The 27,877-nt window shown below is 52.5% G+C and overlaps 3 protein-coding genes across 3 annotated transcripts; 1 reads left to right on the forward strand and 2 right to left on the reverse strand.

Moving 5' to 3' along the window:
* Positions 1–3: 3 nt before the first annotated feature.
* On the forward strand, positions 4–8,146 carry RPAIN (RPA interacting protein). Its single transcript, XM_075561140.1, has 7 exons — positions 4–143; positions 1,234–1,404; positions 3,139–3,199; positions 5,733–5,844; positions 5,980–6,043; positions 7,229–7,369; positions 7,981–8,146. The coding sequence occupies exons 1-7, from the start codon at positions 63–65 to the stop codon at positions 8,008–8,010; spliced, it is 660 nt and encodes a 219-aa protein (XP_075417255.1). The 5' UTR covers positions 4–62; the 3' UTR covers positions 8,011–8,146.
* A 48-nt stretch (positions 8,147–8,194) lies between these two features.
* Positions 8,195–11,982, reverse strand: C1QBP (complement C1q binding protein). Its single transcript, XM_075561138.1, has 6 exons — positions 11,682–11,982; positions 11,020–11,170; positions 9,304–9,397; positions 9,035–9,130; positions 8,702–8,824; positions 8,195–8,593 (listed from the first exon to the last, which is right to left on the reverse strand). The coding sequence occupies exons 1-6, from the start codon at positions 11,905–11,907 to the stop codon at positions 8,444–8,446; spliced, it is 840 nt and encodes a 279-aa protein (XP_075417253.1). The 5' UTR covers positions 11,908–11,982; the 3' UTR covers positions 8,195–8,443.
* Positions 11,983–13,077: 1,095 nt separating this feature from the next.
* On the reverse strand, positions 13,078–27,534 carry DHX33 (DEAH-box helicase 33). Its single transcript, XM_075561141.1, has 12 exons — positions 27,096–27,534; positions 26,018–26,178; positions 25,368–25,595; positions 24,898–25,068; positions 22,643–22,828; positions 21,929–22,040; positions 20,558–20,717; positions 20,363–20,451; positions 18,986–19,113; positions 18,388–18,591; positions 17,450–17,536; positions 13,078–16,416 (listed from the first exon to the last, which is right to left on the reverse strand). The coding sequence occupies exons 1-12, from the start codon at positions 27,373–27,375 to the stop codon at positions 16,108–16,110; spliced, it is 2,115 nt and encodes a 704-aa protein (XP_075417256.1). The 5' UTR covers positions 27,376–27,534; the 3' UTR covers positions 13,078–16,107.
* Between the last annotated feature and the right edge of the window lie 343 nt (positions 27,535–27,877).

Here is a 27,877-nt window from a genome sequence, read left to right on the forward strand (position 1 = left end):
ATTCTGCGCGCTCCCAAAGGCGAGCGCTTTCTTGCGGCTGCTGTCGCCGGGAGGCGACGGCCATGGCCAGCCCGTCGGGGTCGCCGCACCGCTCGCTGTATAAAGTGGTGGGCTCGCCGCCTTGGAAAGAGGCGTTCAGGCAAGTGAGTGTGGGATTTGTGACTAGCCGGGCGACATCTCCATCCCTAGTCCCCGCGAGCCTCTGGGCCCTCTGACGTGGACCTCGAACCTGGCACCCCGAACCCCGGCCTCCGGCTTATAAATTTGGGACTTGGTTACTGCCCAGCCGCTTCCCCACAGTTCCTGGCACCAGGCTAGCCCCGAGCCCGGAAGCCTTGTTTTCGGCTCTTAGAAATGTGGGATCCTCTCCGCGCCCTGACTCGGCCAGGGGTCCTTTGGGCTGCATTCTCGAGCGGAGTGAACTGAGGCTCCGTTCCGAAGGCGGAGCAGGTTCGGGCCCCCGTCAGTTCGGAGCTATCGGAACTCACCGCGTCTCCGGGCGAACGAGCCATCGTTCTCCGCCCCAAGTAGCCGAGAGGCCCCGGGAACGTCCGCTCTGCCGGGCACTCTGCAGCATGCGGGGATCCTGTGTCGTTGAGGGAGCTGGCCTCGCAGCGTCCCTGGTCTGAGCTCCTCAGGTGTCATTATCCCTCTAGTTGTGACAACTCCAAATGCCTCCAAGCACCAAACTCACTGCCATCGAGCCGTTGCCCGCTCTGAGCGACTCTATGGGACAGGGTAGAACTGCCCCCTGTGCGTTTCTGAGAGAGTACCTTTATGGGAGTAGAAAACCCGGTCTTTCTCCCAGAGGAGCGGCTGGTGGTCCCCAACTGTCCATCTTGGGTCAGCAGCCCAGCTCGTACCTGCTGCTACTCCGCCAAGGCTCCCCAGGATGCCTTCAGACTTTGGGAGACAAATGACCAACCCCACCACCGCCCGACCCCAAAAAAGAGGCAGGTGGGAGGAAGGGGGAAACTTGTTATGCAGGAAGAATGTAGCTAGAGTTTGAAGTAATCTAAATATCCTGGAATCTGGTAGGCTGCGAATGCACCCAAGCTAGGAAAGACGGCGCCGAAGACGATATGGACATTTCGCCTGAAGACGTGCGAAAGCAAAGCGAGGGTGGTTGAAGTTTTGTGTCAGTTTCCTGTACGATTTTAACAACTTAGCTATGAGTTTTCAAAAAGAGAGAGCTGCCCCGTTTTTCACCCCTGTCTTGTTCCTTATTCCGAGGGATGCCTGGAAAGAATGAAGAACAGCCGGGACAGGCTCCTGAACAAGTACCGCCAGGCTGGAGGCAATGTGCCCAGAGGAGCTCAGAACACCTTTCTAGTGCACGAGGTGATGGAACAGGAGTGGAATGCTCTGCAGTCGGTGGGCAGATGTGCGGAGACCCTGGCTCAGGTCAGCAGGCTGGGATGTGTGTGCAGGGAGAGGGCGACCGAAACAAGGAACAAGCCTTCTTAGCACTTTCTGCATCTATGTACCTAAATCGGCTAAACTCCTTCTCAGGCCAGTCAGGATTCTAACTGACTTGAAGCTGCGTTCTTCCCCCATAACATTCAATTCTTCTAGATCCATGGTTGCTAAATTCTAGCCTGTAGACAGGATGCCTTGTTGAATCATAGTCACCTAGGAAACTAGCAAACACAAAGTTGTACACTCGTGTATCATTCTTTGTCTTACCCCTGGAAATGTGAACTCAGTACACATGAGTTGGGAATCTCTTTTTACAAAAGGTTTCAGGAGCGTTCTGATTGTAATCTTAGCCAAGGCTGGGAGCTTGGTGCAGATGTGAAACCTTTCACAGTGGATCAGGAGGAGCATTGGATTGAAAGCCAGGAGTTCCGTGAGTCTAATTCTGGCCTTGCTCTTGACCCAGTAAGAACTTCCATTCTGTCTCTTGGAGCTGTAGTTTTCACATTTATAACACAAAGAAAATGATGTTGCCAGCACTGTGAGGGGATTTCCAAGAATTCATGGAAAAGTCCATTGTCGTTTCATTGTATTTTTACAGGAACATTTTGAAGCTCCTTGTACAAGAAAATATGGGGATGTGGTATAAAATAATGATGCATACCTAAATCAAACTCAAACCACTGCTGTCAAGGCGATTCTGGCTATAGAAACCCTTTATAAGATTTGTGTTAGTCTGGGTAGACCAGAGAAACAATTTCATAGACACTCATGTGTATAGAAAAAGCTTTCTATAAAGAGTAATTGTACTTTAAGAAAGCACCCCTGCCCAGCCCAGATAAAATCCATAAGTTCCATATTAGCCCATATGTCCAGTACCAGTCTATAAATTCCTATTCAGAGGAATTTACATCACACAACTTGTGCAATGATGCTGAGTGCAGGAAGATCACAGGCCAGTGGGTGGAAAGTCTGATGGATCCAGTGGTGGTGGAAGCATCTCACTGCTGGCGTGGGTCTCCATGTGGCTCCTCCAGCTCAAGGCTCTGGCTGCATTAGCGAAGCTCCTTAAGGTTTGTTGTCAATAAACGTCAATAATCGAGAGTGAGCACGTGAGCTATTTTATCTCCTTAGCGCCTCTAAATGAGGTCATCAAGCTGCGACCTGATTGGCTAGACTCCACCCCTTCACTCTTACATCTCAAATTGACAACAGATTATGCAGCTACCACAAATTTCTGATATTAATCTTTATGACTAGAGCAGGCAGTCTCATCTTTCTCCTGCAGTGTAGCTGGTGGCTTTGACCAGCTGACCTTCAGGGTCAGTGCTTCCCCTGTAGCCCTGCCAGGTTAAGTACTTGCCTTACATCATCACAGCTATTTCCTAGTCACAGGAACTCTCCCAGGCTGGCTTTGTTTTCACTTTGCAGAGGCCAAAAACAATGGTTTCCTGAGATTAGGAACTTCCGGGTCATCCTAGTGGAACCATGTCTGTAATGCTTTCAGTAGACTGCCTCCCCCAAATTTGGTGCCGTTATTCTGTCACTGTGTGTGTACTGTGGTCATTTGTCAGTGATTTCTCAGCATCACCACCCCACCCCACCACGTTGTCGGTATATTCTACACATTCCCTGAGGGAAAGCCAGGTTCTTTAATCCAATTTCCAAGTATGATCCTGTGGGGCTTGGTGGCTGGTTAATGAGCTCCACGTTCTCTTGCAGGTGGAAGAGCCAGTGGGTCTGGCTGTGCTGGAGGAAATCCAACAGGAGCTGACCGACCAAGGTGAGCTGTATTTAATTGCTAATGCTGGCCTTCCCTCCGAATAGCATTAGTTCGTAATTCCCCTCCTCGACCTCCATCTTCAGTTGAGTGTCCAGAAGTCTCTGTTTATACTTTGAAGACTTACCTGTCTTCTCACTAAGGGTCTTTGGTGTGTTAGGCTTGTGCTAAGAACTGCACATTCGGGCATTTATAGAGGTCTAGATAAAGACATGTACATATGCAAATATATTTATACATGAGGATGGGGAAATAGATCTATGTGCCTATATTTATAGGTTTAGTATTAAGGTGGCGGAAGGACATTGGGCCTCCACTCAAGTACTCCCTCAATGCAAGAATATGTTCTTCTATTAATTGGCATTCTGTGATGCTCACCCTCCTGACACAACCACTGAAGACAAAGCAGGTAAATAAGCAAATGTGAAGAAAGCTGATGGTGTCCGGCTATCAAAAGATATAGCGTCTGTGGTCTTAAAGGCTTGAAGATAAACAAAGCCCACATGAAAGAACACACCAGCCAGTGTGAGCACGAGGTTCCGAATGGATCAGTTATCAGACATCAAAGAACAAAAAATCATATCATTGGGTGCACACCTCCATGATACGATCACTGAGGACAAACGGGTACATAAGCAAATGTGGTGAAGGAAGCTGATGTTGCCCGGCTATCAAAAGGAATAGCATCTGGGGTCTTAAAGGCTTGAAGGTAAACAAGTGGCCATCTAGCTCAGAAGCAACAAAGCCCACCAGCCTGTGCGATCACGAGGTGTTGAAGGGATCAGGTATAAGGCATCATCGGAACAAAAAATCTTTCCATAGTGAATGAAGGGGGAAGTGCAGAGTGGAGACTAAAAGCCTATTTGTTAGCCACTGGAGATCCCCTTGCAGAGGGGTCTAGGGGAGATGAGTCAGTCAAGGTGCGATATAGCATCGATGAAAAATACAACTTTCCGCCAGTTCCCAAATGCTTCTCCCCCCGCCCCCAGCCCCACTATCATGATTCGAATTCTACCTTGCAAGTCTGGCTAGACCAGAGGTTGTACACTGGAAAAGATAGGAACTGGAAACACAGGGAATCCATGGTGTACACTGGAAAAGATAGGAACTGGAAACACAGGGAATCCATGGTGGATGATACCTTCAGGACCAGGGGTATGAGTGGCGATACTGGGAGGGTAGAGGGAGAGTGGGTTGGAAAGAGGGAACCGATTACAAGGATCTACATGTGACCTCCTCCCTGGGGGATGGACAACAGAAAAGGGGGTGAAGGGAGATGTTGGACAGGGCAAGATATCACAAAATAATAATTTATAAATTATAATAATAGTTATAATAATTTATAAATTATCATGAGGGAGTGGCGAGCAGGGAGGGAGGGGGAAAAAAGGAGGACCTGATACCAACGGCTTAAGTGGAGAGCAAATGTTTTGAAATTGATGAGGGCAATGAATATACAGATGTTCTTTACACAATTCTTTACACAATTGATGTTATGTATGGATTGTAATGAGTAGTATGAACCCCTAATAAAATTTTTTAAAAAAAGAACTACACATTCTATAATACTGTCTTCTCCTTTGACTACCCTACGAGACAGTATTAGACTGGGGTGGCGTCTGACCCAGGCAACACAGAGATGGGGAGAGTTGGAGTTAGGAAGGAAAGTCAGAAATATGGACCCCAGTTCCCATGTTTAGTCTGTCATCCCAAAGTACCTCTCTATTGCTGCCTGAATAATGGTCCTCTCGCTCCATAGGCTACAACTTAAGTGCATTCTTACTGATTGCTCAGGGCCATCCATAGCACTGTGCGGAGTGCATAGTTTGGCACCTTACATTATTTATCCCATGGAGTCCTGATTTAGGTAGGCTTCGTTTTTCTCACTGTCTCAAAGAGAAATAACAGAACAACTACACATTTATTATAAGGCTTGAGTCAAACAAAATACATAAAAGACCGAGGGCAGTGCCAGTGCCTTGTGCAGATGGGCAGCTTCTGCTGGCACCAAAAGTCAGTGCTCCGCAGTGTCAGCTAAGTCTGGGCAGGGGTCTTTTTGTCTTTGTCACCCCCCCCTCCACACTTGTCACCCACTAGTTATCATGTGTCCATTACTGAATGAATGGACACACCGATTCTGAACATCACAGGCACTACCACTGAGGACAGCTCATTTTACACACGACAGGGTGGGCCTGGCTTCAGAAGTAAGTCCTGGAGCATCAGCTTTCTCCAGGTGGCCCGGGACCCTGGCATTCCATATCTGCCCTTATAGCCTCTGGAGACATGTGTTCAACGTTGATCTTCTTGCCCCTTAGCCTCACTTCACCCCTTAGGTGCACAAGGAGGAGAAAGACAGGTGCGGGAGGACCAGTAAGGTGACGGTACTGAGAGAGAGCAATGCAGGTCTCCCAATTGGCTGTGTGTTTGCCTACATCTTGTATGGAGAGAGCCCTGGGCGGTGAGGCTCAGCCTTGAAGACAGGGCGGTCTGGGGGAGGCAAGGTGAAACGCTGCAGATGCCCTTTGCCTTTCAGAACAGTCCTTCATCAGCGAGTACGAGAAGAGCCTGCAGTTTGATCAACAGTGTCTCAGCATCATGCTGGCTGAGTGGGAAGCGAACCCCCTCATCTGCCCCGTGTGTACAAAGTAAGAGTTTTTCAAAATGCTTTCAGCACTATTGGTATGCAACCCCTCTCCAAGGTGATGGAGCTTCCCTCCACATTTGCTGCTGGGAAGGTTTTGCTGACCCGGATGCGATGGGATCTCATTTCTGCCTTTTAGGTATAACCTGGGAATAGCCAGCGGCGTGGTCATGTGTCCCTGTGGTGTGTACATCCCATCTAATGTAAGTGTCCCACACCTAGAGCTCAGATTCAGGCCACTTCCCACATATGCGACGGAGCTTCAGAGAATTCCTGGAAGAATTCTCTTTTCGTTTCATTTTCCCACAAATGTTTTGAAGTCCTTGTCTGTCTTTTCCTAATGAGGTTTCAGCGGTGTGCCAGGGCAGTGCACATCTCTTCCCAACTTCACATCCAGCGGTGTCACGGTAGTAGCCTGCAGTTGGTCTCCGTGAGAATATTTTCAGCATGGACATGGCCAGACACCACAAACCGGGCGCCCCGCTACCTGCCCTCGGAGCACTTGTTGAACACTTACTGCACCACTGGGGAAACTCTTTGTAGATCCTTTTGGAATCTGAAACACCTGTATCTAATCTCCCACAAAAAATTGGGATATGTATATTCACAATTTTAGGTCCAGAGATCTTAAGTATGGTAGAAGCCCTAACATGATAGGGCCTGAAAGTCAACCCGTTAGTGCAGCAGTTGAAGTGGTGAATTATTAAAGGAAACATTTTATATGAAGTGTAAGACATAGAAATGTATCTGCCAGTCTTTGAGCGAGAATGCAGATTGCAGATCCGAGGCCTCTTCACTTGGGTCTGTCTGTCACTCTCAGTCTGGACTGTTTGATTTCTATACAGTGGGTCCAGAAGCTGAGCTTTAGGATTTTCCCTCCCTGTCTTTTATCTAATTCACTCCTCACCCTCCCTTTTCCTCCAATTTGCTAATCATGTTTCCCAGAGATTGCACTTTAAAAAAATCTTGAAAACAAAATGTTTTTAATTTTTATATTCCATTGGTTTACCTGATACACACATAAATTTCTTAATGACAGTAGGAAGTATAATCAGCACCAACAGAACTGAGTCTAAACACAGCTACTGGCTCTTGGTAAGGATTCTTGCAGCTCATGTAGGTAGCAGTGTGAGGGAGGCTAAGAAAGGGGCTTACTAGGGCTGAGGGTTCCAGTCAGCGAGTCTTCTAGAAGGAATGGAGAACATTGGCTAATCTGGAAAGCTGCTTAGACGGAGGCTGGGTCAATTGTGAGCCCAAAGGCATGTGAAAGGTCTAAGGCAGCAGGCCGTACAGTGAGCCAGTGACAATTGACGAGGAATCAGGATTTTTAACCGACTGACTCTGCCATAACTAGGATTCAGTTGTAGTTTAACGAGTTTACTTTTCAGTCTCCAGAGTTGACAGAGTCGAAGCTCCGCGCCTTCTTAGAGGACCGTGTACATGAGCATAGTGTGCATTGTTCCCACATGCCTGAGTTTTCGGTCACCGAAGGAACTGGAGAGAAGCCCAATCTTCTCATGAGCTGCCTGGTAAGCCTCCCATGGGGGCCAGTGGTGCGAGAGGCTCACTGGTTATTATTCCCACCTTCACACAGATTCGCTTAGAAACTGGTACATGTTTAAAGTTTTGAGGCCTTTTTGTGCCATTGAAGTGGTTGGTATCACTTAAAAGATGCACTAAAGGACCACTGGGTTCGAGATCGTTGAAGTCATGCTACAGGGTGGAGGATGAAGTAGAAAGGTGTGGCAGAGACAGACAGGGACAAACCCAAACCCACCACATGCTCATATCCCATAAGGACTTGTTAGACCGCAGCAGGTGAAGTCTCTCCAAGCTCACCAACAGACTGCGATGCCACTGCTTCAGCAGGGTTGGAAGGTAGTATCTTCTAGATAAAGCCATGGAAGCAGACAGTGTCCAAGGAACAGCTCTTTACCATACTGGCGGGCTGAGCTGAGAATGAATCAGGAACTAGTTTTGTACCGTTGAATGCTTATCAGTCTACAGTAAATGGTGTCTGCAGTTTGTACTTCTGCCATGATACATGTTATTGATGACAACTTCTAACCATCTACTGATGCAACTTTCCTGACTGAAGCGCAAGTTACGGTGACTGGTATTTTCCATTTGAATCCACCAGGCTTGTGATTTTTGGGCTGTCATCCTCTAGCACCAGCCTTGCCTCAGCAACATCTCCAGGGCTTGAAGTGACCACATCCCCGCTTTGGCCCCCTTCTCTGAGAAGGTCTTTGTATATACATTGTTTACTTCTAATTTATTTTGTATTAAAACCGTTCACATTCTTGCCTCTTGAGTGTTCTGTGATGCAGAGCAAAGCGGAAGAGAGAAAGAACTACCTGAAGGGGTTAACCCAGTTTATTGTCCATCATTATAACAAAAGGAAAGTTCGGGTACTACAGAATTGCAAAGGAATATATGAACAGTAAACAAGAGCACAACAGAAATAATTTAATTCTGAATGTCTTCCATGATAGGAGGGTATTATCCATTTCAAAGCACTGTGCCTGGCCTTCCTTGACAGTAGGTTTTGTTCACTGCCCAAAGCCTGCCAGACAGTTTGATTCCTGGGGTCCCTTTCTGCACTACTGGCTCTTGACAAAGCCTTTGAGGTCTTCCAGAAAAGTAATGTACTCCTGGTGCTCCAGGGCTGTGCTGAGCTCCACCAGCTCGTCTGCGAAAGTGTTGTCTACGCCTCGGTCCGCCAGGAAGTCCATGAGGTGGTCGTACAAGGCCTACAAGGAGGATCACGTACTCATCTGCAATGCTCAGTATTATGCCCCCATGCCTGCCCTCAGGTCCGAGAGAGCCCCCCACCTCAGCTCACCTCACCCAGCACTCACCCAGTCCAGGGAGTCAGTGTTGAGCGTGTACTTGGTGTCATTCCATTCAGGCTCGCCCGGGGACTGAAAACTCACTTCTCTGATGGAGAAAATGTCACTCTCCTCGTCATCCTCATGTCCAACCTGAGAAGACACGGGTATTAACGGCTCTCCAGGGCAAGCAGGACTCATGTAGCATGATGACTAGACCTATTGAAAGTCCCCAGATTCTAACTTGCTCTCCTCACCTGTCTTCCCTGCTTTGCTGGTCTAAAGTGTGTCTAATCAAAGGCACCAGAGAAGGCCCCGAGAGGTCCTCCGTGCCCCCAGGGACTAGCACCCCACCCTTCATACCTCATCCTCTGGATAGTGGCAGTCCAACACGAGGGCCCTCTTGCCGTCGCTCTTTGTAACTTCAACCACAAAATTGGGGGTGGATGTCAGTTCCGGCTGGTGACGTAAGAACAAGGGGTCAGTATATGCCATGGTTTGTAGGGGTTGGTTGTCTGGAGCAACGGTCTGACAGCCACCACTGTTGGGATTTCATTTGTCCATTTTTACAGTCTCATGCTACATGGTAAGGCCTGCCAGAATCTTGAGGCAAAGACTGGATGCAAGCTTACCTCTTGTTCGTCAGCCTTCTGGCCCTGTGAGGCCTCCTCCTCCCCATCAAACGTGGGCGGGATGCTATTGTTAGTGTTGAATGTGACAGTGATCCTGGAAAGACACAGGAAAGCAGCAGATACAGTGTAATGTTAATGGAATAAAAGGGCCCAAAGCGCTAAGGGTACTTGTTGAAACACTGTGTCTAGTCCGGCTGGCTGTACATCTTGATATCTGCCAAACTTTCAAAAAGCCCAGATGCCTACAGCCAACCCTGAGATCCATTGAGCAGGCCTCAAGTGTGTCTACTGATCGAACCAGTTTCAAGTCCACCTACTCCACGCTGAGCCAGCTGCCAGGAGTCAAACTACTAACCCTAAGAAAACAGTTTAGGTAAAGTTCTAGAACATACTTTTGAGCTCTGCATGGTGGTGGAGTGTTTGAGTGTGACAGCACTATATCACCAGGGAAGAGAATCCGGAAGCAACCTCGCAGTGAAACTCAGACTAAAATGATACCAAACTCAAAAAACACAGCAGGTGTCACAAGAGAAACAACCTCAGCAACCATCAAACCTTTTATGCCTCACAGAACACCATCAGAAAAACAGAGAAAGGTGGAGCTCGGGGAAGAGATGTGATGGAAATATCTGGGCTGAGATGCTTAGCTGCTTTCCCGTCAAGTCTGACCCCATGGCAATGCCAGTGAGCAGGGCAGGACCCTCCCCAGCCCTTCCCCACTGCACCAGGGCCCCTTCTAAATCAGATGCCAAAAGGAGCCAGCACCCCTGCCACGGAGCCCCGCTGCACGACAGCAAAGAGCCCCCCTGTGTGTTTCCAAGGCTATCAATCTTTAGGAAGCAGCAGCCGGTCTTTATCAAATGCCTGCATTAGTGGTAATCAATGCATGATTGAGTCTAAAAAAGCCACATTAGAAAACAGACGGTTAAATACTTATCCATACAATCGATTATATAAAATCTTATCAAATCATTTCCAGTGCATACTGACCATATACAGGGCTTCAAATGCTGCAGATCCTTTTAACAAAGCCTCTCTCCTCCGGAACAAAGGGTGAGTTCAACCTGCCGACCTTGTGGTTAGCAACCCAACGTACAACCCACTACACCAGCCCCCTTGCAATGGGATTAAGGATGACTACGCACTACAGAAAAGTATAAACAAGAATTTAATAATCGGAGTAGGGAGGAGCATAACTAGGTCAAAAACGCCCACCTAACTGCAACCATTCTGTAGTGTAACCCCCCTCCCCCCAAGAGTTACATCACTTGCTCTTCACCTGTGGACCTTTAGAGAGCAGGGGCCTTGTTTTACTCAGCCACATACGAGGGGCATCACTCATTTTGTGGACCTTGTGGAATATTCTCCTGCACTTTTGGAAGCCTCCTTGTTATGGGTTATGTTTGTTCTCTGGGTAACAGAAAAACTTCTGAAAGTAACTGAAAGATTGTCTCTGCCAGCCCAAGGCTGGAAGCCCAAGACTTCCAGCCACATGCTTTTGTGCAACTTCTTTCCTGTCGCCCCAGTAACCAGCCCCAGCATAGGAATACTCATCCAATGCCCGGGAACTGAGGAACTTGCCCAACCGCAGCATTCTCTCTAGAAAAGGATGCACCAAAGCACAGACTGAATCGTGTGGGGCCCAGGGCAGGTCCTGCAAGGTCATGAACTTGGTCAGTGCAGCTCCCAGCAGCCCCCACTCACGCCAGTCCTTACTTTTCACCAGCAACGTTCCGCACCAGTTTGGCTTCCGTTCCCTTCACTTCCAGCTCCCAACCTCCGGACATCTTGGGGAGGGACTTATGCTTCTGGAGCTTCTTCTCTTCTTTAATTTCGTCATTCAGGAATTCAACAAAAGCTTTGTCTCCTGAAATGGCAGCGCAAAGACCCGGAAAAGCCAATCAGTCTACAGCGTACAATTCCGGGGTAGAGCACTCAGTGAGGTAGCCCTGGGCTCTTTCTAGTCTCTTTATTAGTAACGGTTGCTTCGGGGAATTTAGTCCAATTTCCTTCCGTAAATCTCACGTGCTAAAAAAAAACATACCACCACGTTTCAATGTACAGCTAAGGAACGCTCAATTATTCTCTTCCGATTTGCCGACGGGCGTAAAGAATCCGGCTACTTCCGACCACGGCCTCGGGCCGGCCTAACGTTCTATTGTCAGGAGACCGAGAAACTCAGCGTCCTCCGATCGATTCTCTCTCCGGGCTGGGGGGAGGGAATGCGCTGGCACGTGTGCTGAAGCACCGCGGTGGGCTAATCGAAGGGCAGCGTGCTTCGCCTCTGCTGGGGTGGTTCCCCGCAGCAGGCGCGTGGACCGAACCTCCACCCTCCCAGCCCGAGCCCGGGGGCTCTCCCCGCGCGCCCCACCTCTCACCTTCCGTGTGCAGCGCGCCGCAGCCGCAGGAGCAGGGCCTGCGGGTCCGCAGGAGCCCGGGCCGCCGCGCGGAGCCCGCGCGCACGCTGAGCAGCCCGAAGGGCCGGGCGCACTGCCGGGGCGTCGGCTGCAGGAGCGGCCGGAGCGGCGGGGAGGGCGCGGCGGCGCGGAGGCCGGCCACAGCGGAGCCCAGGGCACGCGGCACGCAGCGCAGGAAGGGCAGCATCGCCGAGGCGGCAGCGGGAGCACGACACGTGCAAGTGCGAAGGACAACCGGGGCCCGGGCGCCCAGGACCTAGCGCATGACCGGAAATACCGCCCTCGAACGGGAAGCGCTTCCGGTGCCGCCGACGTAAACAGCGCCCTCTGCTGGCGGCCTCCAGGCCTGACTCGGCCTCCGGTCCCAGCCATTTTCATCGCGTCAGTTGTCGCAAGACTTCCACATTTCCATCAACTCTTCTCAAGTAGCGCTCTGGTGGGTGCAGTGGGTTAAGCACCGGACTGCGACTGCGAGGTGGGGCATTCAACTCTGCCAGCCTTCCCAGGGGAGAGGAGACACACAGGCTGCCCGTTCTACTCAGCCCCATGGGGGTGCTGAGCCAGTTTGTTGGACTCAGGTCTCAAAGCAGATCAGGAGTAATAGGCCTTAGTGGAACCCACCTTTCCTGATTCCAACTCGACACCTCCCTGCAGATCTGACCCCACAGCCCGCAGGAGGCCTTCCCAGAGGCAGATGACTTAGCAAACACAGTAAGCATGGACTGGCGTGTGCTTACTTACTAATCTGTAGTAGGTGTGATGAAACAGATTGTTAGCCAAGGTTAGGTCCTGCTTACCTTCACTGCTGGGTTGTCCCTGTCAGGGAAGGTAAAGGTGGAGAGGCTTGGATTCTGCAGGAAGGGGCTGCAGGGAGGGGCGTTGTGGCTGGGAGTGAGCTGGCAGGCAGAGCCAGAATCTTTGACATGGCGAGGAAAAAGTGAAACTGTTCACTGCAGATTGGTTTCGGCCTGTGCCTACTTTTGACTGGGGAATCCGACAGTGGGCCTTCCTGGTTCCCCATCTCTCATCGGCTCCTCTGTGCATCCACAACCTGGGACTCCACTTGCCTTTCACCAGAAAATTGCCCTGGCTGCCTCCTGCCCACCCCACCACGTGTGAGTTCCTGACGAGCAGGAATTCTGTGAATCGCCATGCCCTCATCTCCTGCAGCCTCCAGCCTCATCCTGATGGAACATCGCCAAGACAAGGTTCAGACTGGCACACAGGAGACATAAAGGACCAAAAAAAGTATGTCTTCTCAAATGAGTGACAAAGATGAATACTTGATATAGCCTATAGTATACCACTTTCTGTGACTAAGGAAAGGGGACTGAAAAATGAAGCCATACGCATCATGTACGGTTCATTTTTAATGTATTTTGACAGTCAGGTGCAAATTTGAGCAGCACAGAGAGAAGAGCGGTCACTATAGAAATACACGTGTCTCTACGAGAAAGGTCTCCAAATACAAGAACTCAAACCAGGTGTTTTTTGGACCCCCCTTTTTTTCCTCCCAAGGTGTTATATTCTGACCAAATAAGTGACAAGACTCCCCTTTCCCTACATTTGCTGCTCTATATGCGTATGGAATGGTATCTGGCACAGTTCTAAGCAGTACGTGGACTGTGCAGATACATACGTCACAGTACATAGCAAGTTTTACATACAAAGGGAAAGCTTCGTTCTGGTCTGGTATCTTGTGAAAGATCGGCAGAGATGAGACACTAGCTGTTTCCCCGAGTCTACAGTTCTTTCCCTGGAAATGAACCCGGGATACATTTGGATGCCTCGTACTTCCTGACTCAAAATTCAATGCCTTCAGGTCGATTCCGACTCAGTGACCCCATAGAGCAGGGTAGAACTGGCCTGTGGGTTTCAGAGATGGTAACTCTGAATGGGACTAGAAAGCCTCATCTTTCTCTCAAGGAGTGGCTAGTGGTTTTGAACTGCTGGCCTGGCAGTTAGCAAGCAACACAACATTGTGACCGACTGCTACACCACCAGAGCTCCTTCATGAAGGCTAGGAGAGAGACGCCCGAGGCATGCAGTCTGCTTGGAGTGCATCTGTGTGCAGGATGGCAAGGGTTGGAGAAGGTGTCACACTGTCAGAGATGTTCCCAATGGGAAGAAAAGGAAGCTGGACCCTGCAATGTTTCTTTCTTCCGAAAGGTTAAGTGTAAGTCTAAAGTGCACTACCCCCTGCAGCTCAGTAGAAACCATTTATTTCTTTGTAGCAATACACAGTCAGAATGGGTTTTACCATCTGACTTAATCCCTGAGCAGCTGTTACAAATTAGTATCTTAAAAAACCCAATAAAAAACTAGATACTGCATTAAAACTCTACCAGGTTACAGTGGTCAACATGTTTCTCTACAGAAGCTCCAAAAGCTATTTAGAGCAGCTGTTTATACCCCTTTACCCCTGAGTCCCACACAAAGAAAGAGTTTATATTTCTGGAAACTGTTCAGGTACTTAAAAACTAGATATAAACTGTTCTAAATAAAGTTTTACTTGAATCAGAGAAGACCTCTAGTTTGGGAGAGAATCTGCTAAGGAGTGATGTCTCACTCCACGCCTACATCTACGTTTTTATCATAATGAATGTTTTACTAGTAATTGGTTTTCTTTTACCAAGTCATGCTAAGCATTCTAGCCTTCTATCAAACACATGGGGGGAAAATACACCGAAAAAGAAAAAAAAACCTTCAGGAAGTGAACACTGTTAAGAGCAAGTTGATCCAAGGAAGAAGCTGCTGGAAGTGTGTGTATGTGGTATGTGTGTGTGTGTTTGTGTGTGTGTGTGTAGTGTGCACAATGACACTGGAGCACTGTGGCCCACTTTCGTTGGCCAATCTTCAGTCAATCGCCTGCCCTTTCTTCCTACTGGCTTGGCTCTGACACCCCGTTGCAACTGCTCAGTATCAGCAGCACACAGCCGCCAGGGGCTGACAGATGGTAGCTGCCCTCAAGGTCCATTGGCCAGAAATCAGGGCTGGGTCTCCTGCACAGGGGGCAAGAATTCCTCCATGGAGCCCCCTCAGCTGTCTACAAAGAACCCAGTAAGATGGGGATCGACGGGCTTCCGGGTTCTATTTGGCTTCGATCTGTTTCCAACATAAACAAGTCACAAGTGCTGCCTCCACCCCTATCCCCCCTCCCTCACCACTGGTAAAAAGCCTAGAGCCAGTGGCGGAGCTGAGCACTCCATCAGGCCGTGGTCTCGGGGAAGGGACCCTAGAGTCACACCGGGGAGAGCATCCACGCTCTCTGAGAGCCCTGGCACCTGGCACAGTTTGGCCCTGTGCCGATTCACCTGGCAGTTGGGTGTCATGACCTAAAACGGCACAGACATGTTCAGACCAATAAACAGCACCACAAGAGCTTCTTTCAGGCCAGGACGGAATGTTCTCTGCAGAAAGATTCTTTGCTTTGGGGGACCTTTGGTGTCTTCCCCTTTTCTTGAAACCTCAGGACAGGAAGAGGCAGAATCTTCTGATTCTGGCAGATGAAGCAGCCGGGAGCTGGAAGCAGGTGACCAGTGGCGAGGAAGCAGCCAGAGCCAGGTTGTCTCCTCAGGTGCAGGAAGCTGAAGAATGTAGGGAAGCAGCAAGGAACCGAAAGCCAAGATGTGGAAGGCCGAGCCAGGGCCCCTGGGTTCTCCCAGACCCGCCGGCCTTGCTGACTGGGGGTCCTGCCAGAAGAGAAGTGGCCCAAGCGTAGGCCGGCCCACCCGGTCCTCGGCGCCAACGGAGAGAGAAGCAACTCGTGGGGAATTGGGGGATCGGCCGGGGGCCACCAGCACCAGAGCGTCAGCCCAGGAGGCCAAGTGTCTCCCTCACAGAACAGACGGACACAGGACACAAGCCCAGGACAGAGGCGCCGAGGGCAGACGCGGCCACCCAGGAGCACCGCCTTACAGGTCCTTGTGGGAAGGCGAGACCCGCATCCTGGCCAGTGAGGTGAAAGACCAAAGCACTTCCTTCTGGAAACGTCCGTGGAAGTCAGCCGCCGCCGCCGCCGCCGCCGCGCGTTCCCCTTTAGCATTCCTCTGCAGACACAAGTGAAAACATCCAAGGGCGACGGCCCAGCTCTGGGGCCTTCGTAAGTCCCTGAAAACGCTCCCCGCACGGGAAGAAATAAAGCCGGCTCCCGACGTGGCCCCTAACCTGGGTGACCCCGACCCTGGACTTCAGGAAGGACGATCATGACCGCCATCCGCGTTGGGCAGAGGAAGAAACTGAGGCTCAGAAGTTCCGAGCCATTTCCTTCCTACACGGTTCCGCTGGAGGAGTTTGAACAGTGGCCTCGAGCTCCTGGGGGGCTGCCTCTCTCGGGGCCAGCCCGCCGGAGGACGCCGTGACCAGTGCCGGACAGCAGCGCTTGGGCTCAGCTCCTGGCGGCTCTCAGCTTCCGTCGGAAGTACTCGGGGGCAGCCTCGTAGAGCCACTCGGCATCCACGACGCACAGGTCGCGCATGTAGCACTTGTTGGTGTGGAGCAGCGCGGTGTACACCACGCAGGCCGGCTTGCAGTGGAAGAGCACCGACGAGGGGTGGATGGCCACGGGCTGGTGCGTGTCGGTGGTGGCGTAGCTGCCGTCGGGCTGCAGCTCGGCGGTGCTCATGAAGAGGCTGTGCGCCAGGCAGCGGCGGACGCTCTCCGTGTCTGCCCGGGACGACGCCACCGGCATGGACATCTGTTGGCCGGGAAAGCAAGACATGGGTAAGAGCTCGGGGTGCAGCTCCTGCTTCCAGCACGCTGGACCACGCACGCACGGGCAACAGGGTCACCCATGGCTTCTAAAACACAGGACCGGCAAAGAATACAGCGAGGGAGGGAGCGGGGAGAGAGAGAGACCCAACTACAGAAGCATTGAGACCCGCGGTGAACCGTGCACAGACTCCTGGCGGGTGAGATTATTGGAGACACGCATCCTTTCTGCATTACATACATGTCAATCAATCAATCAATGTTTACCATGCAGCGGCTTGACATGTTTCAGGACTATGTGTCTGCTGTCGTAGCCAGAAGAAAAATAACAAAGACATTCCCACTAAAAGAATTCTTAGGAAGTATTTTAATAACATTGGAAAATGCTCTGTGAAAGCATTTAGTCAGGCAAATATAAACTGCCAAGCTTGTGATTAGTGCTCCAGGCCTCCTTCGTTTGGGGAGCATTCGCCCAGCCACACTGACAGGCAATTGTCCTGGGTGGCCACTGACATGGAACTGCTGCAGTACTTTCCATAGCCGTTTCGGTGTTTCTTAAGAATTTAAAATATAGAACACGCGCACAACTTTATTTTGAAAAACTCATAGCCGGGAAAAGGAAAAGCAAATTATAGGGAGCTGATAGCAAGGTGTTCAAGAAGAAAGAAAATGTTTTTAAAATGATGACGGCAGCAACTGTACAACTATGCTTGATTGAGTGGAACCACGGATTGTGGTAATCTCTATAAGGGCTCCTAATAAAATGTTTTTTAAAAGGCAAATATATAGATTTAAGATGCACTTTTGAAACACAGCCTTTGAAAACCAGACCACAATGGCGAGCAGTGCACGGATAGGTCATTTTGACTTTGTTCCTCATTTCCCAAATGTCCTATGATAATGCCTCTTATTGTTTCTAACAAGAGGCAAGTTTGAAAGCCCCTGGGGAACAAAAGGACAGCTTAGTCCCTCCCCCCATCCCCGCCTGGACAATGGCAGGAAGAACCACCAATAAATACCTTTAAGCAGATGTCCCGAAGCTGCGCTCGGACTTCAGCGACCAGCATCATATTCTTGCTGTTCACAAAATTCTCTTTGCACCAGTCCTGCACAGGAGAGAAAGCCTGGTCACAAGCCCCTCACTTCTCCTGAGACAAACTAGGTCACAGTTTAAACTCAGCGAAACGAGCAGGAAGCCAGGGAGAACTGCAAGTGCGGAAACGAAGAGAGAAAAACAATACACAAACCAATACACAAACCGTGTTTGGGTGAGAGGAGGACGATAGCTTTAAATTCACAAACAAGAATCCCAGTGGGAAACATTTAATAACTCAAAACTAAAGTCAAACTAAAAATGCCTTCATGTCAAAAGCCACCATAAAAACAAAAACCACTAAGGAACAATGACTGACTTTATTAAAAAGCCCAAGAATATCGTGCATTTTCCATCTTGATCCAAGAAACTGAACTTGCATCTAAGCAAAAGCCACTGGACAGGAAGTTTGTAAGGTGACCAGACGTCCCGCTTTTTAACAATTTTTGGAACGAATGCACGACAAGCTAGGGTATACGGTTTTCAGCTGCCATGTGGCTATTTTGCCAGGATATGAGTTTTATCAATGGTGTCCCGCTTTACCAATGTTAAAATCTGGTCACCTTAAATTAGGGAGAAGTGGCGGGTGGGAGAAATAAAACCCAAACCCAAACCCACCCATATGTCCCTAAGATCTTGGGTCACCGAAAGCTTAACTAACTTGTTCAAGTTAAGGCCAAGTTCAACAGAGAGCAGAGCCCAAAGCCAGGATCTCTGTGGCTTCATACATTTGGGAATGAAGGGCACATTTGGAATTGACAACCTGGCGTCCTTCTGAGGACTTGGCCAACAAGAGAAGAGAGCTTACAACGCGAGCCAGGGCGGAGCAGCTATCGCTGCGGCAGAGAAACGGGGCGACGCTACCTTATTGCCACCGAGGTTTCTGAAGGTCCGGTAGATATTCAGCAGGGTCATGTGGTCCCCCTCGCTGGATATGAACTTCTTCCGGGCGGCCTGCACCTCATCCCGCCGGGAGGGAGGGTTGTGGAGAACGCTGTCCACGGACAGCAGGGACACGATGGTCAGGATCTCCTCCGTGCAGTGGAACTTGGGGGACAGGAGGATGGCCTGCAAATCACCATGCACCGTGCATGAGCCGCGTGCTTCCCTCCATTCTGAGTGAAAGCAGCACTTGTGAGGAGCCCGCTCACACCTTCCCTGCTAAGGGGTTCGAGGACAGGGGTTTCCAAAGTTGTGACCATAGACATGCTAATGGACTTGAGCTTTGTCCTGCAACTGAGGCCTGCTTTCCTCCACAGGACTCTGGTTCCCTCAAGGACAGACTCCAGTGTCCCCCAATCCTCCCCAAACAGAAACCAGCATCCTTTACAGAGAGTGGCCGAGCAGGAGCCGGCAGAGAGGGGAGGGGAGCATTAATCTAGAAGCATGGGGTCCTGGGTCCACACTGGGAGGGCGAAACCTGGAATGCACAGAAAGGGGGCTGAGGAGCCGGCTCATTTACTTTGGCAAATTTGGGTTCTAAGGGAAATGCAGCCATCTTTCTTCCAATGGGCGTCAGCGTGAGCTGGTCACCCTCCTGGTCCAGAGCACCCAGCAGGCCCAGCTGGGCGATGGCAGCCTGAATGTGATCTACAGAAACGAGACACAAAGATAGAACAAAAAAAAAAGGGGGGTGGAAGAAGATACTGCTACCAATTCAGCATTTCTGGGCACTTCTGATCATTCCACAGAATTATCAATATCAGAGATCACAATGACCAACACCCCCCCACCCGCTACCACCTGACGCACTTTTCAAAGCTGTCAGTGGGCACAAAGGAAACACGTGGGTTAAATATCGCCACAATGCTCCTTGCTCCTTAGAGGCAAGAATGACGAGACGTCATCGCATGCATTTGGATGTTGCCCGGCCTTGAGAAGAGGGACAGTGACAAAGAGGCAGCCCCTCGGCAAGACGGATGGAGACGGTGGCTGCCTTGAAGGCGTGAGCATAAGAACGATTGTGAGGAGTCGCAGGGCCGGCTGGTGTGTCGTGCCGTTGAAGATGGGGTCGTGTGCGTCGGAACGAGCTCAGTGGCACCTGACGCCGCCGCAACATGACCTCGCGCAAGAAGTCGGCGATGGGAAGGCACAGCAGTGCAGCGCGGCGCCCTGCGCGTGTGCTATGGGCGTTCCTGCGGAGGGTCTCTGCCGGGCGCCCTTCACTGGCTGCTACAGGGAGGGAGATCAGGATCCCTCCGCAGTGGGTGAGCCTATCTATTCTGTAAGGTTTCATGTGTATCTATTACCACTTGCATTTCTTAAAATTAAGAGAGAAGGAAGGACAATGGTGTGGGGACGAGGCGGTAGGTGCCGACACCATCACTTACTCTCCCCTCCTTGAAGAGATGACCCCTGAGCGGCAATGGAGCAGGGCTGGGCCCACAGTTAGATACAAGCAGAGACAAAGACTGGGTCACCTCTCTTCCCTGTCCCCAAGACAGTGCCACAATGGCTTCTGAGGGGGGGGGGGCGGGGGCTCTACGGGATTCGGTAAAGAAAAAAAATGGTTCTATGTGATTCGGTAAAGAAAATAAAATGGAGCTGGACTGAAATCACCTCGCGGTGATTACCGAAATCCCAGTCTTCCCGGGTCTTTGGCTGACGAAAGGGGCCTGTCCCAGGGACCACACACTTCACCTCCTTCACCAGTCCCGGGGCTGGGAGCCGCCCCTGTAGGGCACTGCTGCATTGCCTGTGGACTGTGCCCAGGCCAGACCCTGGCTGATCCCGAGTCAGAGACATGCCCGAGTGAATGCTGGCCCCCTTCCCCGGGGAGGGTGGTCCATCCGTGTGGCTCAGCTACCCAGACGCCCCACTGCATTGAGAAGCCCCTTACCTGGAGATGGTTTGGACATGAAGTCAAAATTGAGCACGTTGGGGACTTTCATGGCCAGGAGCTGCAGCATCACGCTTGCCAGGTTGCACCTACGGAGAGAGAGTGAGAGACATGGTACCGCCTGGCCCTGGGTGCCCAGTCCGGGAACTGGGAGGAAAGGTGGCACAGCAGGGCAGCCAGCGTGCCCGCACTCACCTCTGGATCTCGGGCACTGTCATCTTCTCAAACCTCTCAAACTCCTCCTCCGTGTAGAGCCGGTAGCAGATGCCACTGTCCTCCCGGCCGGCCCTTCCCGTGCGCTGCCAGGCCTGAGTCTTTGACACCCGCTGCACGGCCAGCACCTCGAGACCACTGTCTAGAAGGAGAAGGCCCACATGGGTGCTTCACTGTCCATGTCCACCACTGGGGGTCTGTAGTCCTGACCAGCAGACGGGCTCCCGATGTGGGGACCCAGGGCCTTGCCAGGCGAGGTCAGAAAGCACAGCTCTGCACGCCTGGCCTGTGTGGGAGTTGCCTCCAAGTGCCTAGGAGGACCTAGGCGCACAGCGCTGATGTTGGTCTTGGCTTACATCTTGGGGCACAGCCACCCCAGTTTGCCCAGGATGTGGGACTGTGGTACCACACCTGGAGCCCACCCCCTGCCATTGAATCCAGTCTCATGCAGAGAGACCGTGCTTAGGAAACTGTGCGAGAGCAGACAGCCTCATCTTTCTCCCGAGGAGAGGCTGGTGGGGTTGAACTCCCACTGCAGCCTGGCACTTATCCAACAGAGCATGGCAATCGAGGACTCACAAACGGGCTGTTCCAGGTCTACCGGGCTGTCCATGGGAGTGTGGGAGATGCCATCTTTGGAGGGAGGAGTACTCTGGGCCAGGCTCTGGAGAAGCCAGCCGTTCACATATGTGAGCTGATGGCTACGCATGTGAGCGCACCCTCCAACACTTGGCAAACCCAGATACCAAACCCACCGCCACCAAGTCAATTCCGACTCATAGCGACCTATTTAGGGCTTCTGCGACTAAATTTTTACAGGAGCACACAGCCTCCTCTTTCTGCGGTGGAGCTGCTGGTGAGTTTGAACCACCGACCTTGTGGTTAGTAGCCAAACACCCAACCCACAGCGGCACCCGATCTTGGCAGTGCATGTTGATTGCACATGGGTGGGGGGTGGGGGATGCAACCATCCCTGCCGCCCGCACTGCTCTGTAGAATAAGCTGAGGTAGAAGACCAGCGCTACTTGTTGCCCATCCTCCAGGAACAGCTAGTGCTTCCCTCTCCCCAGCTCCAGCCCAGGGAATGTGTTTCCTGCCTGGGGACCCACACCGGGTTCTATGCCGGTATCATTTCTAGTGAGAGCCATGGCCCTCTCTTACACTGGTCTCTGTCCCTCTGGTCCCTGGCTCGTTTGGAAACCTGGGCTCTTGCCCCTGCTTGGCCTTCTGGGTGTCACACACCTGCCACGGCCTCCTTTCGAGGACTGTCTCCCTTATGGGGCCCGCCACCCAGCTCAGTAGGGATTAGCCATTCGAGGGGGCGTGTGGGGCTGGCGGGCAGCCAGTTCTCACCGGGGTTATACTTCTTGGCTTTCACCATGCCCGGGTCGACAACATATTTTATGCCTGCAATGGTGATGGAGGTTTCAGCGATGTTGGTGGCGATGATCACTTTGCGATAGCCCTAAAAGGAAACCAAAAGACCACGTGACACAGGTGTGATGCAGAAGTTCTGAATCCTACTCATCATTAATTTCCAGAACAGTTCATGCATGACAAAAGAGAGACAGACAACTGGTCCCAAGACTCGACAGCGCGTCTCTGGCCGTTGGTGACTGCGTGGGCGGTGGGCATGGCTGGTGGCGCGAGGCCCTGAGAGGCAGAGGCGCGAGCATGACACTCTCAAGATGTGGTGGCGGCGGGGAGGGGGGTGGGGGGGAGGTGGTGGGGGGGCACGACCATGCTGGCCCTGCCAGTTACCGACTGGCCCTTCACCTCCTGGGACCAACAGCCTAGTTTGCAGTTCTCCAGAGGGGGAGGGATGGGCTGGGTGACAAGTTAGCACAAAGCTCGCCATCACCGGCCGATGAATGGGCAGTGTTTGTGTTGGACCTCGGGGTGGGGTGTGTGTCAGTCACCAGTTTAGTCTCCTCCCTGGCCTCAACCTTGAACTGTCCCCATTGTGACCTCAGGGAGGCGCTCCATCTCCTGCGATGCGGTCTGGGTTTCTCTGCACCTCAACACCCCACCCTGCCTGCCTCCTCTGGAGCTGGGTGGCAGCCTCACCTTGGGGGCACCCTGGAAGACTCGGAGCTGCTGTGTGTAGGGCAGGGAGGCGTAGAGAGGAAGGACCAGCATGGCGGGGCAGCCGTCCGGGAGGTGCTTGGCGATGTCTCGGCAGGTCTTGCTCATGGCCTCGATCTCCTCCTGGCCAGTGAGGAACACCAGGATGTCCTGAGAGGCAGGGGCCTCCTGTACAGAGGGGAAGAACGGGCTCACTCACGCAGCCAATGAATGGGGTCACACCAGCCAGAGCAGCCCCCCCGGCTCGGGAGAGCAGCCTGCTTCCGTCGGAGCAACAGTCCATCTGCAGAGGGTATGAGAACACTCGGGCCCACAACAAGGGTGGGCTGCAGGCCACTCACAGGCCTACCACCAGTCAGTCACCAGGCTTCAAAGGCACCAGCCCGGCTCAACCAGGAGGAGGGTGACGTGTGTAGTGGGGTGGGCTACAGCCTCCTCTGGTCGGGAAGAAATTACTGCAGCACACTTAGTACTGATTCAAGGGCATCGTTGGGGCTCACTGCTTAGGGGTGCAGCTGCTCTCTGGAAGGCTGGCGGTGGGAATCCAGTGAGCAGCTCTGTGGGAGAAAATCCTGGTGATGTTTCCAGAAAGACCACAGCCAAGAAAACCTGGGGCCATTCCAGTCAGTCACGGGGGTTGCCAAGCGTAGAAGCCGGCTTGATAGCACCTGCCAACAAGGTTGCTCATGGACCAGGAAACAGCTATACAAGCAGGTTAACGAGAAATACGGGTAGTCCCCGAGTCACAACACAGCGGAGCTACAAACAACCACACTTACAACCACCTGTTATTTTCTTTTTGGGGGGAGGAGGGGGTGGCTAAATCTTATTGCTAATAAGGAGCCCTAGTGGCACAGTTGGGTAGGCACTGGGCTACTAAGCACAAAGTCAGTGGGTCAAACCCACCAGCTGCTGCATGGGAGGAACATGAGTCTGTCTGCTCCTGTGAAGATTCAGTCTCAGAAGTCACATCTAGGCTGGCTATGAGCGGGGATTAATTTTGATGGTGGTGGGTCTGGCTTGTGATCACTAATACGGATTGTCGCCTGTAATTGGCTAATGCGATCACTCCCAGATATTTGCGTGCAGCAGACAGACAGTCAGTTTTGATTTTCTAGCCAAAGCACTGCTGGGTTTATATAACACGGACAGACAGTAAGTGACAAGAGTACTGAATAAATGGAGGGTCCCTGACTTACACCAGAAGCGATATAGGGCGTCGTCATGGGGAAAGACCCCATCCCACGTCAGGGACTACATGCAGGGAGTGGGAAGTGGCTCTCACTCTCCATACGGGGATGCTATCATCCCAAGTCATTCAGATTTAACTGCTCAATTTTCTAAGCTTTCAACTGCACACGTTTCAAATACCGCACACTTAGCTTCAAATGCAAATTAACTTTTGAAAATGTGCCTCTAGATTTTCTCAGATTGTTAACAGGAAGGGAAAATGGTCAATTTTACACGACTGGAACAAAACTGAGCTGGTCTCATTACTCGTCTGAGTATTTCATAAAACGAAGAGCTCTTGAAAGCATTTTCTAACATGGAGTCTCTGAAGCCCATCAGTGGACTGGTACCAACCTTTTTATAGCACCTTCACCCAGCACAAGGGAGCCCTGGTGGCGCAGAGGTTATGTGTTGGGCTATTTGCGTGGTTAGCAGTTTGAAACCACCAGCAGCTCCTTAAGCCCCCGGGGGTTGCTCTGAGTCAGTGTCAACTCGATGGCAGTGTGCTTTAATCCAGCAGAGTCACCGTTTCTCTGCCCCAGGACCTCCGCAGTCATTACTGCCATGCGCTGAGCAGACTTAGGGCCACGACTAGGGTCATGGATGTGAACTGTCAGGGAGCGAGAGGCGGTGAGGAGTAGGGCGGAGCTTCATCTAACGCAGTTCAGCATGCGCTTGCCCCAGCTGGCCCTTACTGAACCCACACCAGTGCCGGGCACCAGGAACCGGGTGCCACGGGGAGAGGCACTCCCAGCTGCTGCTTACTGGGGTCTGTGATGAAAACAAGCGTGCAAGCCACTGAGGAAGGTGGAGGTCGGCTTCAGCATACACACTTGGATTCCTTTTCTTTGAGGAGAAAGAAGGACAAATACCAGGACGTGACAAAGCACCTTCTCTCTCAGCTTACCCACACGGCACCCAGAGCTGTTTGTTCCCCATGGGTCCATCCCACGACTGAATGCGGTCATTGGGGACTTCCGGACAACCTGCGACCTGCCCCTCCCTACCTGGTGGATCTGGAAGACGGTGACCAGCGCTGCGTGCAGGTAGTCGTTCTGCGGCTGCTTGGTGTAGAACACCTGGATTGGGTGCTGCCGCCCCTCCAGGTAAAGGACTGGGGCCCTGTGGAAGTACTGGGAGAAGAGGTCCACATCCATGGTGGCTGACATCACAATCACCTAGAGGGGAGCAAACGGGACAGCCTTTCAGCACTCCCCCAGACACCCAAGGCAGGCGACTGGGGCTCCCATCAGCTTCCCTCCGGGGTAACCTGCCCCCTGGCTGGGAAGCAGAAAGGACCAAGGGAAGGAAACTGAAGAAGAAATACAGGATTTTACTCGGGCTCTGTAAATGGAGCGAGCCCTGGGGGCGCCGCAGCCCAGGGGTCAGTGGCTTGGATTGGACAGCAGCACCAAGGGAGAAGCAGGTGGCAATCGGTGTCCTTGGTAACGCTGGGTCCCTTCTGGGCTGCACGCACCTTGAGCGGCAGCTTCCCCAGCTCCTTGCGGCGCCGCTGGGCAGCTTTCACCACGCCGAAGAGCACGTCCGTGTGCACCGTGCGCTCGTGGGCTTCATCCAGGATGACGCAGCTGTACCTCCGGAGCAGGGAGTCTGAGATGGCTTCCCGCAGCAGCATGCCGTCAGTCAGGAACTTTATTCTGGTGTCTTCCGAGGTGGTGTCGTCAAAGCGCACGGTGTAGCCAACCTGGGGGCGGAAAACCCTACATTCCGTCACCAAACACCTGCTGCCCACCTCCAGGTGCGCTAGGCGCCTGCGCCCCGGGATTGAACGGGACCAACACCCACTGCGCTCGCCGTTTGACTACAGCCGCGGTAAATACAATGAGTTACAGCTAACCTCCAGAAAGACTTCCAGAAGGACGCTCAGTCAGGGCCCACACAACACTCCGAAACCCCACCCAACAGCACCGTCCCCGGTGCTCCTCTGCAGGGGATGCGGGGCTCTCCCCAGGGCGCACCGCCTGTTGGGGCCACAAAGCAAGTCCTGGGACATTTTAAAAGATGTTCAGAAAAATAGAAGGAGGGTGGGGAGTGGGGCGGGACGAGGGCTGGGCAGAAAAGTCGAAGAATGGTCTATTCCTGCTCGTGGAGAAGAAAATCAGGTACCAGTTTCCCAAGTTCGGTTTTCTTTTCGTCCGAGACTCTGGTAGCGAGAGAGATGGCAGCCACCCGGCGCGGCTGGGTCACAGCGATGACGCCCTGGCGGCCGATGCCGCCTTCATAGAGGTACTGAGGAGTCTGGGTCGTTTTCCCGGAGCCAGTTTCCCCTGGGAAAGAGAACGAAACACACTCAACTCCTCATTTCGATGCACACAGGAATACCCTTTGACAAAGTCAGAGGAGGCAGAAAAAGAAAACACTGAGCAGGGAGGCTCTTGTTGAGAACTGCAGTTCAAGACGAGCAGCCGCTCCGTGCGAGGAAGAGGCCGTCTACTCCCAACAAAAAGTTAGTCTCGGAAACCCACAGGGACCGTTGGACTCTGTCCGAGGGAGGCGCTCTGCGTCAGACTAGACTGGACGCAGTAGGCTGAGTGGTTGAGTTCAAAAGCACCTAGAACGGATGGTCCTGAGCTGAGAAGTCCATCTACCACGAAGGCACTGGTAGGACACCAGGCGCGGGGGAAAGTATAGCGATGGTAGGCGGTCCTGCCACGCTCGCGCATCTGGCCAACAGGCTGCAAGTTCCTCTGCCTTCACCCATCCTGAAACGCTGGGCATCTAGAGTTCTGGCAATGAGGCCCAGCCTCACAACGCCTCGGGTTTTTACCTGAAACCACTCCTGGGATTGTTGCTGACGCCAGGGAACCACTCAAGCTGGCTCCCCACTCCCCTGTCACCTAACTCTCTCTCTCACCTTGCAGGGCTCCGGGGACCACCTCCCTCCCTCCTACTTGCCTCCCAGTTTGCGTCACTCTTCCAAAATGCACTGTTCCAAGCGTCCACAGCTCGGGTCGTCCCTAGCTACAGCCGCCCGCACACGCGGAAAGGGTTTCACACGTCGGCCACTCCCACTAGCCTAGGGACGCTTCCAGGACAAGGATGCCCCACTCGTCTTCAAGGCCCTCCTCCGGGCACCGTCAGTGAGGCTGTCGCAGAAAGGGATGGGTGGAACGGAGCAAGAAAAGCTCTTCTCGCAGAGGCAGCAGGAGCGAGCGAGGCCGGGTTCGCCCGCGCGGCCACTCACCGATGAGGATGGCGCTGTCCAGGTTCCGGAGCTGAGCCAGCAACTGGCCGCGTGCCTGGAAGATGGGCAGACTCCGGCGCTGAAGCTCCACGGCCTCGCGGTAGGGACCGGCGGAGGAGTGGGGCAGGGGTGGCTGCTGCTGCCTGCGGCCTCCGCCGCCGCTGCCACCCGCGGTCAGCAGCATCACTCTCCTCCCGGGAGGGCAGGACCCGGAGCGGCTCGGAAGCCCGCAGCCCGGCCGGAAGCGCTTGGCCGCCGGGAAGCCCGTCTGCTCGGGCATGTCGGGCCGGGGGAGCGGCGCTGCAGCACTGGGGCAAGGACCCCCGCAGCAACTGCCGATGGTGGGCTCGAACCGATGGCGCTAGCCGCCCCTTCTTCGCCACGTGCGGGCCGCTCCCGGCGACCACCGATGACCTCACAGCCACAGACTTTAGGAACAGGACTACAACTCCCAGCATGCACCGGGGCCCTCGCAGTCCGCAGGAACGGGACTACCACTCCCAGCATGCACAGGGGCCCGAGAAGGCGTCCACGTGCTCGGATTCGGCGAATGGGTGTGCGGCACGAACAATAAAGGGCTGCAGCTGCTAGGGAAGGCAGGTTGTATGGTTCCGTGCAAGCTTTTTGCTTGGGTGAAGGTGTTCTTCTCGTTGGTCTAAAGTTTAGATTCTAAACGGCTAGTCTCGAGTCATAGTCACTTTTTAAGAAAAGCATTTCCTTCTGTGAAATCGGTGAGGAGTAAACATTTTGCATCATTTATTCTCGAAACAACCTTCTAAATT

Source organism: Tenrec ecaudatus, chromosome 10, assembly GCF_050624435.1.
Source record: "Tenrec ecaudatus isolate mTenEca1 chromosome 10, mTenEca1.hap1, whole genome shotgun sequence".
NCBI classification, from domain to species: Eukaryota; Metazoa; Chordata; class Mammalia; order Afrosoricida; family Tenrecidae; genus Tenrec; species Tenrec ecaudatus.